The sequence below is a fragment of the Myiozetetes cayanensis genome, unplaced genomic scaffold (assembly GCF_022539395.1).
Source record: "Myiozetetes cayanensis isolate MyiCay16 unplaced genomic scaffold, myiCay2020 scf14, whole genome shotgun sequence".
Lineage (NCBI taxonomy): Eukaryota > Metazoa > Chordata > Aves > Passeriformes > Tyrannidae > Myiozetetes > Myiozetetes cayanensis.
The window spans coordinates 456,560-470,885 of NW_026087048.1; the positions used below are offsets into that span (position 1 = coordinate 456,560).

General features: G+C 45.9%; 1 protein-coding gene across 3 annotated transcripts in view; it reads right to left on the minus strand.

Annotated features, from left to right (window-relative positions):
* Nucleotides 1–8,231, minus strand: part of MTMR10 (myotubularin related protein 10) — a 35,879-nt gene extending 27,648 nt beyond the window's left edge. For 2 of the 3 annotated variants that reach the window (XM_050309306.1, XM_050309305.1), the window contains exons 1-2: nt 8,071–8,231; nt 7,601–7,661 (exon numbers count right to left, since the gene is read on the minus strand). In XM_050309306.1, the coding sequence (XP_050165263.1) occupies nt 7,601–7,661; nt 8,071–8,124 (115 nt within the window). In that variant the 5' untranslated portion in view covers nt 8,125–8,231. Of the gene's footprint in view, nt 1–3,095; nt 3,163–7,600; nt 7,662–8,070 lie in introns of those variants that run through there. The other variant, XM_050309307.1, reaches the window with a different exon arrangement.
* Nucleotides 8,232–14,326: the final 6,095 nt, after the last annotated feature.

A 14,326-nucleotide genomic window follows, 5' to 3' on the forward strand; every position in this document is an offset into this window, starting at 1 on the left:
CCAAACTTAAGAAAAAAGTATTTGTAAGCTCATGAAATGAGTGTCTTTTTTCTCTTTTCTGATTTTCATGAGCTCTTACAATGTATTTAAGGTATGTGAAGACAAAAAAAGCTGCACACGATTGTAAATGTCACCTGCCTTTCCCCATAACTGTTTTTCAATACTTTCACAATTAGTTAAAGAGCAGACTACATTTAATTTTCTGTACATCTGCAGAAAGCAAAAATATAAAAACTAAGTAAAATGTTGTTCCAAAAGGACAGCTCAATTCTGTGATATGTGGGGAACGAAAAGCAATTTGGATATATTCTATTTGCATTAATTTTTAATAGCAGAACCTGAGATTTCTGTCAAAGAACAACTCTGGGCACTGCTTGGAGAGGGGTGTGTTTTCAATGCACAGTACCAGAAGAGCTTGATTGCCAGTCTTACTTGGAAATTGTTATTGAAATATCATATCCATACATTGCACAGTTTCTCTAGTGTGCTGGCAAAGTGAAAAGAGGAAGAGTCTGGCAAGAGCTTAGATAAATTTCAAAATTGCTCTGTAAGGAAAAAAAGAGAAAAAAAAGGAAAGGTTTCTGGTGAAAGTCTTCACTTCCCACGCACAATAACAGGACTAACATCAGTGTTTGCCCATGGGGGCCAATCTTTGGGAACCTTGCAGAAGGAAACGACCTGAGAAGGTCACTCTTTTCTGAACTAGGCTGGGATGCTGCACAAAAGCTCCCCCACACCTCAGAACCAGAGTGAAGGACACGAGAAAGCAGAGCGGGCAACAAACAGGGGTTCTGGTGGCAAGGAGGGAACATCCCTCAGGTCAGGGGCAAGGCTCTCACTGCCAGCTAGAGCAGAAACAAAGCATTGCAGGAGACTAAAACGTGATTACAAAGCAGCTTCACTCCAACTTATATTACCCTTAAAATAGAAACAGCTCCATATTCCACATTCATCCCCACCTGCAGCTTACGTGGCACTGCCATTTGTGACACTTTGTAAGTTGCACCAGAGAACTGGTCCAGTCAAAAATAATTGTATACAAGCATTTTTCCTTCCTTTTTTGCCAGTTCTCATTTCATCTGAATCAGCTCTCTGATCTGGCTTGTTCTTTGGCTTGTTCTTTTTTTTTGCACAAAAAAAGTGTCAGCACCAAGGAGTTAATAAGAATTAACTCCTGTTAATTCTTAACCTGTGATGAGAAAAATGGAATAATAACCAGCTCCTCTTGCCATCAGTATGCATGGTTGGGCCAAATGAAAATAAACCCTATCCTCAAAGCCTCCCAGCAAAAGTTCAGCAATGATTTGGTCGGTCTGTAATGTGAACAATAGACAGCCAGTGAGGAGGGAGTGTCTTTTTTGTTTTGCATATTTTTAGTCTGGCTACATAAACTCCAGATTCCCAAAGCCTGACTTGGCCTGAACAATATAATCAGTAACAATTTGAGAGGACTGAGGTTTTCAGCCTGTTATTTTATAACTGTGTTACCAATACAAGTTACAGATGCTGAAACTGTAATCTATAACTGAATCTACCTTCAATTATGCAGGTTTGGCTCAATAAATAAATCAATACAGAAACATGTTTAGAAATTACATCTAAATTACTTTACTGAAGACTTACTTCATTGGAAGTAAATATAATTGCCAGGAGACAAAAACCCCAGTAGGTGGGTCAGGCTGACAATTCAGAATCTACACTAAAATGTTATCCCCCTTCTGGACTTTAATGACTTGTAGCATTAAATACACGTGGGACAGAGAGGGCAGACACTAATTAGTTTGGAAATGCTTTGCAAACTGCACATGTAGAAACATTAAAATGTTTAATTTTAAAGCAGGGTCATCCTTCTACCTTTAAGGAATTACTTCCATATTGCCCTATCATTAATCTGTTGCAAAGAGGAAAGTATTTCTGTAGACATTTAAAAATAGATATTTACAAATACCTGGAGTACATTACTAGTCAGAAACTTTCAGAGATGTCATCCAAGACAAAAAAGGCAGAATAAAATGACTCCATTCAGTAAAACCTACTCCTACTCCAGACTGCCTTGGTAGTACTTATGCCATGCCAGTCCTTAAAAAAGCAAAACCAAACACAAAACAAGCAGTTAACTGAACCCAAACCACGTTTGAAAATTTACTTTGAGTCAAACAAACAAAAAAAGCTGTAATACAAAGAAGTATTTACTATATACTTACTGGAAGTGATGTTTCATCTATTCTAAATATAAGTCAAATGCTTGCTTCATTTTTAAACTTCTTGTAATATGAAAAACTAGTCTGCAGAAAGTATCAGATTTCAAATCTAGAATTCAAAACACTCATAATTTATTTAAAAACTTTTGGTAATCTTTGTGCAGACCACAAAAAAAAAAAAAGAAGAAAAAAAAAATCCTACTTTAAAAAAGTTTTAGGGAATTGCATTACTTTCCAAATCACTATTCTGATTTTCTAATGTGGCCATTTTTAAATCTTTAAAATCATTTCACGCTCCTGCATGACACTGATTCCTGAAAACAAATTACAATTACAAAGCTACCTCACTTTTTTAATCTCACAATTGTAACTTTAAAACCAAACAAACTTCCACAGTAACATTCCAAGCTCCAGCCCTGCAGTGGGATGTCTTAGCTGCCCAGGGAGAGCCCTGGGAGCACAGCACAGCACTGGGGTGCTCTGGCAACAACCAGAACCTGCCTTCTCCCGAGGTCTGTCCGGGTGCCACCAGCTCTGCCAGGCTGGCACTGCCCACCGGCAACAGGGGCAGGTCCTGCACAGCAGCAACACTGCCTGAGTAACACCTCATTCCAGAGCTGTCCGAGGGAACGGGCACCGACAGCAACAGCGGAACTGCTGCTACAACTGCACAACCCCGGCTTCCCTCTCAGCTCTTCAGGCAAACTGAGCCCCAACAGCACGACAGGAGCGTGGGCACAGCTCTGGGGCCAGGCATTACCCTCACTCTGCCAGTCCCTGCTCCTCACAGCCCCCAGCCCTGGCACTCCCCGCACCCCAGGACCTCTGTCAGCACCGGACACCACCAAATGCCAAGGCAGGGGCAGGAGCCAAAGCAGTGAGCAGAGAACATACCTGGGGCACTCACGCACACCGAGCCTGTCCAACACCGCATTCCTGCTCCTATCACAAGATGTGCTGCAGCTGCTCGGGAACACATGACTTAATGGACTGAGGAATTGCAGAAAGCAGGGCAGGAAAAAAAAAAAAAAAAAAAAGAGGAAAAGAGCTGGGAGCTAACTTGCAAGAGAATCAGACTCTTCTGAAAGATTAAAATGTTCCAGGATCCAGTCTTAAAAACCTCCCACAACTACATTTCTACAGTCAGCTGCCTTTCTAAGGGCACATGTATGCAAAAAACCAAAGCAAACCCAAAAAGCAGGTGGCAAAGCCAATTGGCATTATCAGATAAAAGCTGAATATATCCAGTGGCAAAAATCTTGAACGTGACACACAATTCCACCTCAGCAGGGGCTCAGCACAACTGGAAAATGTTCATAGGTAATCAAAAGAATGATTAAAAATTTGGGGAGGTTCTCTTTTAGGAGCAACTAAGACAACTAAGCTAGAAGGAAGCAAAACAGAGTGGACATTTAAGTCTGAAAATCACGACTCGCATGGAATGGAGGAATATGACTTGTGTTTGCTGTGTCATACAAGAACCAGGAATTACCAAAGAAACTACATGGTGGTAAGTTCAGAACAAACAAGTTTGTAAGAGTGTATAACTGAACTGCTGAAAGGGTTACCAGATGAAGCTGTGGGTGATAGACATTTACATGCCTATAGAAAGCAACTGGACAAACTGATGTAAGACAAAGCCAGCAAGAGGAATGAACTATGGCAGCACTGTCTCTGTGGTGCCCCCGACTCCTCACCTGGGGTTCCCCATGAAGGGAAGTCCCCATTGCCCAGCTGCAGGGAGCTGGGAGGGCAGGACGAGGAGCTGGGAGTGCTGCCTGTCCAGTCCTCTCTTGTCCCTCTGTGCCAGCAGCCACTGCCAGCTGAGGGTCCAGCTGGCCCCACTTGTGACCTGCAGGACACCCCCCCGGGTGTGACCACACTCCAGTGATGGCACTGCAGTTTACTTCCACCATCCGACTGGGAAACAGGGTGCAGACACAAGAGACAGATCTGTTTGCAACTGCAGCTCACCACCAACATCTCTTTTACTTGCCTGAACACGAGCAAGCCTTAAGGTTAAAAAATACTATTCTAATTCATTTTACGTCTATAATTTTACTGTATAAACTTTTAAAAACAAAAGCAACTATACCATTTCCAACCTTCTTGTAAAAACTTACAGGTAACAACCACCAACTTACTCTACTAGCAAATTAGTCTCCTGAGCAACAATTTAACTAATCCAAGTGGACATTACCATTGGGGAGGAACAATCCTTTTCTCACACTCAATCAGGTGCTCCATTAGTTACATAATTTCCCACAGAATATCCTGTGTGAGCAACAGCGAGGATCTCTTCGCCTGCTCTTGCCCAAACCCCAGCGTGGCACTGGTCCCAGTACAGGGCCCGGACTGGTCCGTTCCCCCTCCCTGCAGCACCCTCTGCACATGCTTGGCCACTCAGGGCAGGCAGCCACGCTGTGCACTGCGCTGCAGTTACGGTGCCCAAGGGTGCTGACCGGAACACGCTACAGCGTGGCTGGGGAAAGCAGGATAGAGCTGAGCCCAGAACAAAGCACACCTTCAGGTCTAACGGCTTCACACTCCCCAGGGCACACGGGCCAATTTCCTACCAGCCAGGCAGGCACTTACACGGGCTGGCTGCTGAACTACCTGCTCCTTCTGTAATTTTCCTCTTTGACATGCTATAAAAGCAGCTATGCAAACAAACAAAGGAAAAAAACGAAACTGTTACAGAGGCCAACTCTTCAACTGACTCTGAAGAAACAGATGACAGAGCCACACTGGGAAAACAGAACTGCAGAAAGGCAAAGAAAACACCTCTATAACTCCATCTCAAACCTAGATCATGTATTTTGGAAGGAAATCATATCAAATTCTATAAAATTACTTGCTTTTCCCTGCTGTCAATGTTGCCACTCACAACCAAGGTTTCACTTGCTTTAAATGATATTTGTTGCTTTTCCCAACATCATACCACCCTCCTCAGGACACACACTTCCATGGGAATACAGGCTTTTGCTCCAAATTCTGAAGAGATGCATCTATTCCTCTGGTGCCCAGAGGAAACTTTAAAAACAAACTCCACAGGTTTAAAGTTAATTCCAGTAAATATTCCTTTTTTTTTTTTCCCTAAAAACCTCCTTATTATGTAACTGGATGTATTTCCTAGCCTGGAACTCCCTCTCTGAACCTCCACTGCACAGAAATACAAGTTAGACAGCACGGTATGCAGCTACTTTGAAATGTCAGTTTTTAGTAAGCAGGCCACTCCCTCAAAGTGATTATATTTTAGGAATCAAAAGCTCAATACAATCACTTGCAGTTTTGAAGATTACTAGAGCCAGCGACTGCTTGTGCTAATGTAATTTAACTCCAAAAGAACTCCTGAAAAATTCCCCCATTAAAGAAGCAAAACAAACATTTAGGCACTCAGGCTTACCTCTGTTCTTGAGAGCAAAAGCACTTTCACACAACTGTCAAGGATAGGATATTAGGAATGCCATACTCAAACTGTACTTGCAAGGAAGTGCAAGTCAGCCTTGATATAATTAAATTAATTGGAATTTGGCCAGAAACTCGGGTTATGACAAATCCAAAAGCCAGTCTATCCAACAGTACAATGTGTACTTGTTTATACACTTTTCTACTGCACCATCTGATGACAGGAACGAAAAAAAATGTGTTTAGGCCAGTGCTTAGCTTTAAACACAAAGAGTTTCATGCAAGTAATTTAAAATAAGTCATTTCTAAACTCCCCTCCTCCACTCTCATGCAGAGTAATTAAAGGATTTGGTCAGAGTCACTCTGTGGCTGTGAGAGCAGTGAGTTCTATTATGAAATAATTCAAAGTAACACCTTCCAGTGATATGGAGGTGGAAATCATATTGTGGCTTCTATACAACTTTGGGCAACTTACTACAGATGTCCCAAAAGCCATCAGATCCTGATTTCAGAGTGCAGACAAGCAAAATGATGCAAACAGGGAATAAATACAAGGCAGTTGAGAAAAGCAAGCCCAGCGAGCACCACTGAAGTGCACTTGGGAGTTGCACAAATACAGAACGAACCCCAGAGCAGAAGTTACTGCACAAAGTGGGTTTGTGTCACTGCTCGGGGCCCACAGCAAAGCAAGATGGGCTGCAGTTGGAGAGAAGCAGCCTCGTCCTGCCTTGCATTTGCTGTGGAATGTCTAGAGAGGAACATGCAGTCACTTCCTTGTGAGTCAAAGGCCTTGGATGAGTATCAACTGCAACACAACCAATGGGATGCCAAGTGCTAAGCAGAAGTTTTGCAAGTACAAAAACATAACTGTATTTCAAACACCGAGCAATCTCGGCAATGTATTTTAAAGTATTTATGCCTCAAGAATAATCTGTATTAGTCTGTTTCAACAAGAGTCAGTTGTTATTTACTCTTTCAGTTGAACCTCTCCCACAACATTTCAGCCCCTTAAGGACCTCACTGGACCATATCACAAACAAATCAATATGCTTTATTAGCATTAGTACTGCTTAGACCCATACAAAGCAGTGACAGAAAGCATTTTTAAGAGTAAGCTGTTTATTCCTACATCAGAGTGTGCATAAATTCATATTTTTTAACACACAATATGAATGAAAATAAAAAAATGCAGTATAGCATTGTTTTAAACTCAAAACTACCCTTAGAAACCACAAGCCAGAGTCTGCAGTGGAAGTAATCTTGATGTTCCTTTGATATCTGACAAAAGGCTTTTAGAAATCCTCATTGATCAAACCATCATTTACCAAAGATTATTTCTTATTTAAAATATGGAAGTCATTAATTTTTATAAATATGTAATGATGAATAATAATAAAAGCATTGCTTTTATCACCCACACACTAAAAAGACCATTCTGTAGAGGTCTGAAAACAAATATTCCAAAATTATCAAACAGCTGCATATTCAAAAAAAGAATGAATAAAGATGGCATTAGAAGTTTTCCAGTAGAGAAGTCAATCATACCCACCTAGAAATTCCAGAAATTCTACGACTATTTTCCTTTAAAATAAAGGAAGGTTCCAGCCTAGGCTGTAGTACTGGGCTCTGCCCACAGGTACATGTCTGACTATCTGACAAAAGTGTAATTATTATTAAGCCTTCCAAAAGGCGTCAAGAACGTTGAAAAACTTACAGTGGTTTAATTTCCAATGCTCACAATGAAACCAGGACATTATTCTACACGTACTAAAGCATCACACGGGCAAAATTGCCTCTGCATGTTGTGTTTCAGGCAGGTTAGGATAACTTTCCACAGACACAAATATCACCACCCTTCTTCTTCTTCTTCTGCCCAGAAGTTATATTCTATATATGCTCTCAAGGAGCAATGCTAGGATGAAAAAAAAAGCACAAAAAACACACCAAAAACAGACAGCAACAAAGGTCAAATTCCCGATTTGACGCCTAACCTGGCAAAAGCACCGGCTCCAGTTTCTTAATCCTCGGTTCTGACGCTACGCTGTCTTCAGCCTGGAGAACAAAACAAAAAAAAAAAAAAAGAGAGAATTTACCCCAAGAATCGCAACTCCGCACACAGAAAAGTTCTCCTTTTTTTTTTAAAAAAAAATAACTTAGGAAGCTCCTCTTTTAGGGGAGCCCCTTTAAGAACCCAACCTCAACCCCAACCACGGCGGCGGCTCCGAGCGCTTCTGCGTGCGCTCGGGAAGAAATAAACATAAAAATAACGCGTGTGTCAAGTGCACACCCCGATGACAAGAATATTCCCCCTCCGTGGGTCCACGGGCCAGGCAACAACCCCGGGCAGGGCGCAAACCCCGAGCCGGGCACAGCCCCGGGCCGGTCGGCCCGGGGCTGTGCCCGGCTCGGGGTTTGCGCCCTGCCCGGGGTAGGACGATGAAAGGCAGCAAAACGCGGTTACCTGAGGCAGAAGGTACGACTTGAAGGTGGGTTTGGGCGGCTTGAGGGAGAACATGGTGTCCGCCGGCGGGCCGGGCCGGGCCGGGCCGGGCCCCGCAGCTGGTGCCGACCCCGCCGCCTCAGGCCCGGCGCCCGCTCGGGGGCTGCGCTCCCGTCACACGGCGGGGGCGGCCCCGGCGCCCTCCTCCTCCTCCTCCTCCTGCTTCTCCGGCTTCCCCTCCTTCCCCCAGGGAGGAGCCAGCGGGATGGGCAGCCCCGGCTCGGCGCGGGCCGCGGCCTGGGCCTTTCCCTCACGGCGGGCCTTGGGCGGATCCCGGAGCGCAGCGAGCCCACAGATTCCCACAGGGATCTGGGACATAGCGGGGCCTTGCGGGGTTTGTGGCGGGGCAGCGGTGAAAATCCGGCTCGAGAGCGGGGTGAGGCCCTGGCACGGGGGATGCTGCGGCCTGGAGTGACCGAGGCCGGGCTGGGTAAGGCCTTGAGCGGCCTGGTGTAGTCCTGGAGGTTTGGGGACTGGGTGATCTTTAAGGTCCATTCCAGCCCCTCTGTGAATCAGCTGCTGCCTCAGAGCTCTCCCACGGCCGCCCTTGGCACGGGGGTTGTGCGTGGTGATGCCCAGGCACCCTCCTGCCATCCTGCAGACTGCTGTCCAGCCGCCCTCCGAGCTTCCCGGGCACTCCTGGGCTGTCCAGCCGCCCTCTGAACTTCCCGGGCACTCCTGGGCTGTCCAGCCACCCTCTGATCTTCCCGGGCACTCCTGGGCTGTCCAGCCACCCTCTGAACTTCCCGGGCACTCCTGGGCTGTCCAGCCACCCTCTGAACTTCCCGGGCACTCCTGGGCTGTCCAGCCACCCTCCGAGCTTCCCGGGCACTCCTGGGCTGTCCAGCCGCCCTCCGAGCTTCCCGGGCACTCCTGGGCTGTCCAGCCGCCCTCCGAGCTTCCCGGGCACTCCTGGGCTGTCCAGCCGCCCTCCGAGCTTCCCGGGCACTCCTGGGCTGTCCAGCTGCCCTCCGAGCTTCCCGGGCACTCCTGGCTTGCCCACCTGAGCTTCTCCAGACCGTGGAAATAACACGGTCATCCCCGTGAGCTGCCCAAATCCATCACTGCTGTCTCTCTGGAGTGACTGCTCATGTTTGCTTAGTGGCCCATGGCACCCCTGAGGGCCGTGCTGGGGTGTTGGTGCGAGCACTGACTGCAGTGGACTCGGCCTTCACAGTGCAAATACCTCCTACAGGTGTGTGTAGGAAATACCTCCTACAGGAGCGACAGTTCGGATGGAAAGGTAGCTTAATGGAGATCCCTAGATTGGGACTGCACAGCCCATCAGCTGAGAGATCTAAGGAAGGGCGAGAGTCTGGGTTCTAATATCACTGACATAAAGATACCAAAGACTAGAAGGCTCCAGAAAAATGGTCACATTTTGAGACACAGGATGATACATGCAGCACCCAGTGTCAGCTGCAGGGTCAAGGTCTTCCCTCATTGATAGAAAGCACATTGCACTGCATTTTAGCCCCTGGGATTTTTTGGTGAAATCAGAGGGTGGGCATTCAATGAAAGAACAGGCTTTGGGGCACAGTCTTGATTTCACAACTTAGGTGAGATGCCCCACTGGTGCCAGCAGGAAGGTCTGATTGAACAGTGAGGGGGGAAGCAATCCCCTGGCACCTGCCTAGACTGAAGAAAGAAGCTCATGTGCTTAATGCTGTTCAACAGCCCAGGAAGAGCATCAACAAGCACCTCCATAACACCACAGTGCTCTTGGACTCGTAGGTAGAGAAGGTAAAAACAATCCCCACTGTGTGCTTTTTAAAACAAATGCACCTCCCTGCACAAAGGTCCCATCTTATTTGGTGTTGGCAGACAGTTCCCTTCACTTTATCCTCTAATTTCACATATATTACTTTTATTTTATGCTGCAAACGTCCTTGTGTAAGTGGCATTACTGAGCCTGGCGTGGCTCAGCCCCAGCCCGTCCACTGCAGAGTGCACTGAGCTGCAGATGCTGCTGCTGGTGTGGGGAGCCTGACAGTGCTGGGAGAGAAGGCACAGCTCCTCTCCTGCTGCTGACCTGCCCTGTCACACCCTAAATCCCCTGCATGTTTGATACTGTGGGAGTTGCTCTCATCCTTATCCTTCTTGAAAGTTTTTTGTTCATATTCAGAACATTGCTCGAAAGGGAATTAAAATGGGGGAAGAGAAAGTGAGGGGGTGAGGAGTAAAGCAGAAACTGCCTAAATCTGCCAGACTCGAAATTGCATATAGCCAGTCTTCCAGTGATATTAAAAATGACAATTATTTATACTCCATCAGAATCATAAGAGTGTTTCTGCATCAGCACAGAGCCTTCTGAGGAGTAGCTGCAAAAGCAATCTTACTCCTGAGGAAATAATCATAGGATAGCCCAAATTTCCATTAAGGACTGCACTGACACACTGAAATTGCAGTGCTGTTCTGAAAAGGAACCAACACAATCAGAACTAAGCTCTCACAAGATTTGTGAGGATTGCTGTTGGAATGGGTCACAAGCTGTCACTGGAAGAGTTTCATGCCAGTGGGAAAAAAAGCTGATTTGACAGAAGTGAGTACTTTGGAGGAGCAAGTCCATTCTGTCACAACTTGCAGTGGGATGCAGACAGGCAGGGCAGGCCAGGCAGGCAGGGCAGGGCAGGCAAGGCAGGCACAATAGGCAGTTGTGGGGATGGCAGGGCAGGGCAGGGCAGGGAGGGAAATCCTCTGGATCCCCTGCCTCCTTTTTGGCAGAGCACCCAACTGCCTGCCCATCTCTGGCCATCCCAGCCTTGCCTCACTTGCTCACTTTCTTCAAATAGTTGTGCCAAGCCCCAGGTTTCTGAGAGTGCCTTTGTTCTGTGAGAACACTCTTGAAAGGGGGGTGGGAAGACAGCTATGCAACAAAGCCAGCTGAACTGAAAAGACTGCAGATGTCTATTTTTATTCTCATTATTTTAAAAAATAGCCCTTTTTACTCAGTACAGTTATTTTCTGTGCCTCAACCTTGTCATGCAGCCACACCTCCTGTGTGCTACACTGACCAGGACCCTCACACTTCCCACCAGCCTGGCCTGCTCTCCCTGTGCTATCACATCCCTCCCCCTCCACTCTGTGGGGCATGCAGTGCAATTGTTACAGTGCAGATAATGATCTGCTTACCTCTGCCTGTGGTGCATAACCTGCTGCACTCACTGCACATCAGATTAGGGATCTTCCTAGAAGGTCTGGTACAACTTCCCAAGGCAGCTCTGTGGCTGGGGAAGGATTTTGGGCTGTGCAGTGCATGAGGGCTGGGGTTAAGTCAGAACAGATTTTCACAGTGGTACCTTTTGATCCCTCAGGAGATTAGAGAATGGCTTTCATTTACATGTTCAAGAACAGGTTAGACCACCACCTGCCACTGGTGCTATTGGCGTAGCTGAACTGGGCTCAGTGCAGATGATCTCCTCCAGGCCTGGATTTCTGTGGCAGCTTGCATGTTCTCCTAGTTCTCTAAGTCTGGTTGAGTTCCTGGTTTGAACCCCAAGACAAAAGGACATAGGTGTGGAATGACTTCACAGCTGAGCTGCGTGCCCAGAGCTACAGCAAGTGTGCAAAGTCAGGGATTCACTGATGGAGTCTGTTCTGGTTTTCACTGAAAGTGTTCCAGTTCATGACTTTACCTGGACAGCTCTCTACCTGTGCCCTCAACAGTTTGTGCACCCAACTTGCCTCGGCCTGCACTCAGAAGGGACTTTGGCTGGGGCCGTGTGAGGAGCCAGCCCTGCAGGTCTGCTCCCTGTCAGAATAAAAACACTGTGCCTTCAACTTATTAAGCAGTTGGGAAAAAATGTCTTTCTTCAGTGTCCTTGATGAAGATCCAGGAGAATAATATTTAAAATGTCATTATTTATGTAAACCAGCAATTTTGACAGTCTTGCCCAAAGATATACAAAAACCCCCAAACCAAAAATTATGCAGAGGTTTTAGTTTCTTGAGGTACCTCAGGAAAAAAGCCTCCTTTGCAAGGCACATCTGCAAGGTAGGGGTGGCCTTCAGTGTGGAGATTGAATGATATGGAGTTTTGTTATGTCACATAAGTGTCCTTTTCCTGTTAATCATTCTGTAGGGTTACTTGCCCTGAGTTATTTGGTGCTATTTATCAGTACAATGTTCTATCTTGGCTTGGACCATCCACACAGGGATTGTGACAGTGACTATTGCATTCCTAGTGCTTCCAAACTAGAGTCCAGTCTTTTTCCATGGCCATTTCTGAAGGCTGCTGGTCTGCTCAGGTAGCAGCTTGCTGATCCCAGCAGTTAGTTAGGGCAAGAAAAGGGAGATGGTTGCATCTCCACTGCAGGATGAAGCACTGCAGTTTCACAGGGGTTTTCATGTTGAAGAGACACCAGAGGAGCAGGCACATGAAATTACTCCCCCCCTTTTTCATTAACGTCAACACCATGCAAGGGTGGACACAGGCACTTCAATATTTTGGCTGAACAACTGCAAAGAATAATTTAAAGTCTGTTATCAAAGACATACCTTACATCCATTGCAAAGACAAGGACATCAACTGCAAAGCACCACTTTGCCATACCAAATTTTGCTTCTGCAGATAAGGCTAAAAGTTGGAAAAAGTGAAAGAAAATTGCAGTTTTAAGAAAATCTGCGGTCTTTGTGTTACTTCTCCCAAGTCTTGTGGTTTGTCAGCCAATCCAAATTACTGCTGGGTACTGGTTTTTGACTACCTCAACCCCCCAGTCCCTGGAGCCAGTTGAAATGGCCTTTAAATGGCCCCATCATCCAGATTCTTACATCACTTTTGCCTTTCTGTCTGATCCTGGATTGCAGTGGGGGACCAAACCCCCCAGTTAAGCTGCATTTTCAGCTTAGGTAGCTGCTGCATGTGGTAAAATATTTATCTGCAATGGTTGCAGTGAGAGGAAAACACCTCTAGGGCTAATGTAGCCTCCTAGCCCAGCAAACAGAGGTTAATTGTCACTGCCAGGAACAGCCCACGGGCTTTCTGCTGACTCTGGAGGGCTCAGGACCAGGCTTGTCAGGGCTGCTCTGCCTGAACCTGCCCCAGCCTGCCTCGAGCAGGCCCTGGGTTTGTTCAGCCCTGAAAGCAATTTTTCTAATGACTAGGAAATTCGAGTGTATTTTAGGATTTGAAGGCCAGTGATGAAATCCAAGATATAAAGTTTGTAGCAAACATAAAACTGCCCCTAAGCAAGCAAAAAGAAACAGAAACAAACAACATCAGCATCATGCTAACCCTAGAAATGACCTGGGCTGCTGACAGTATTCCCTCACTATCCCCGCTGCAGCCACTCACTGTTAGAGCCAGAAAAAAAAGCCATCAGAAAAAGGGGTGGAAATTAGAGGTGTGCATAGATCAGCTTTACCTCAGTGAGTATTTTTTCCTGTAGTAGTATAGTAGCATTCTTTTCTCTCCTCTCTTTTTGTCTCTCCTCTCTTCTTATTAGAAGATCTATTAGATCTAGACTAATAATAATTCATATTATTAGTGTTAAAATTCACTACACTAACAATAAATTCCCGACTTTACAAACAAGGTGTGTCTCCTTTTTGCTCATAACAGCTTTTGAGTGTCATAGTAGTTTAACCAGAAGTGACCCACCGGACAGGACAGTGCTGCAGGAGTGAAATGGGGGACCCCAGGACCGTGTCCAGGTGCTGCTGTTGCTCTGAAAACTCCCCTTCTCCCCATCAGTGGCTTGGCAGCAAACTGGCTTTGTGTCAGTGGCTTCACTGCCCAGAACACCCCAACAGGGCACAGTCCATTATCCTGCAGAGCTAATGAAATAATGCTGTTAACATCCCTGGTCACACATCCTCCTCAAGCTCCTGTTTTCTGACAAGGCCTTGCAGACACTTGTATTGTTTTTATTTTTATTTAGAGGGACGGATAAATATTTTGCCGAAGATGATGGTCAAGCCCAGAACCTTGGAAAGCATCCAAAGAAGCAGCATGGAGAAACCATGGTTGGGAGGTTTCAATGGCTACTTTAATGAATTTGTAAGTAATATGGAAAATGGACTTTCTTGGTTCTCAGGTATCAAAATCCAGTGTCTAAAATGGAGAGAATGACTCTGCAACAGAGGAGGATTGCAAGAGCAAAGTTAAGCTGGTCTCTGAATGATGCAAGGTAGGAAGGGGTAATTCATGGAATCAGCTGGCAGGGTTATGAACCTGCCTTTGTGAAGATTACAGTTAATCACCATGTTTAAAATATTT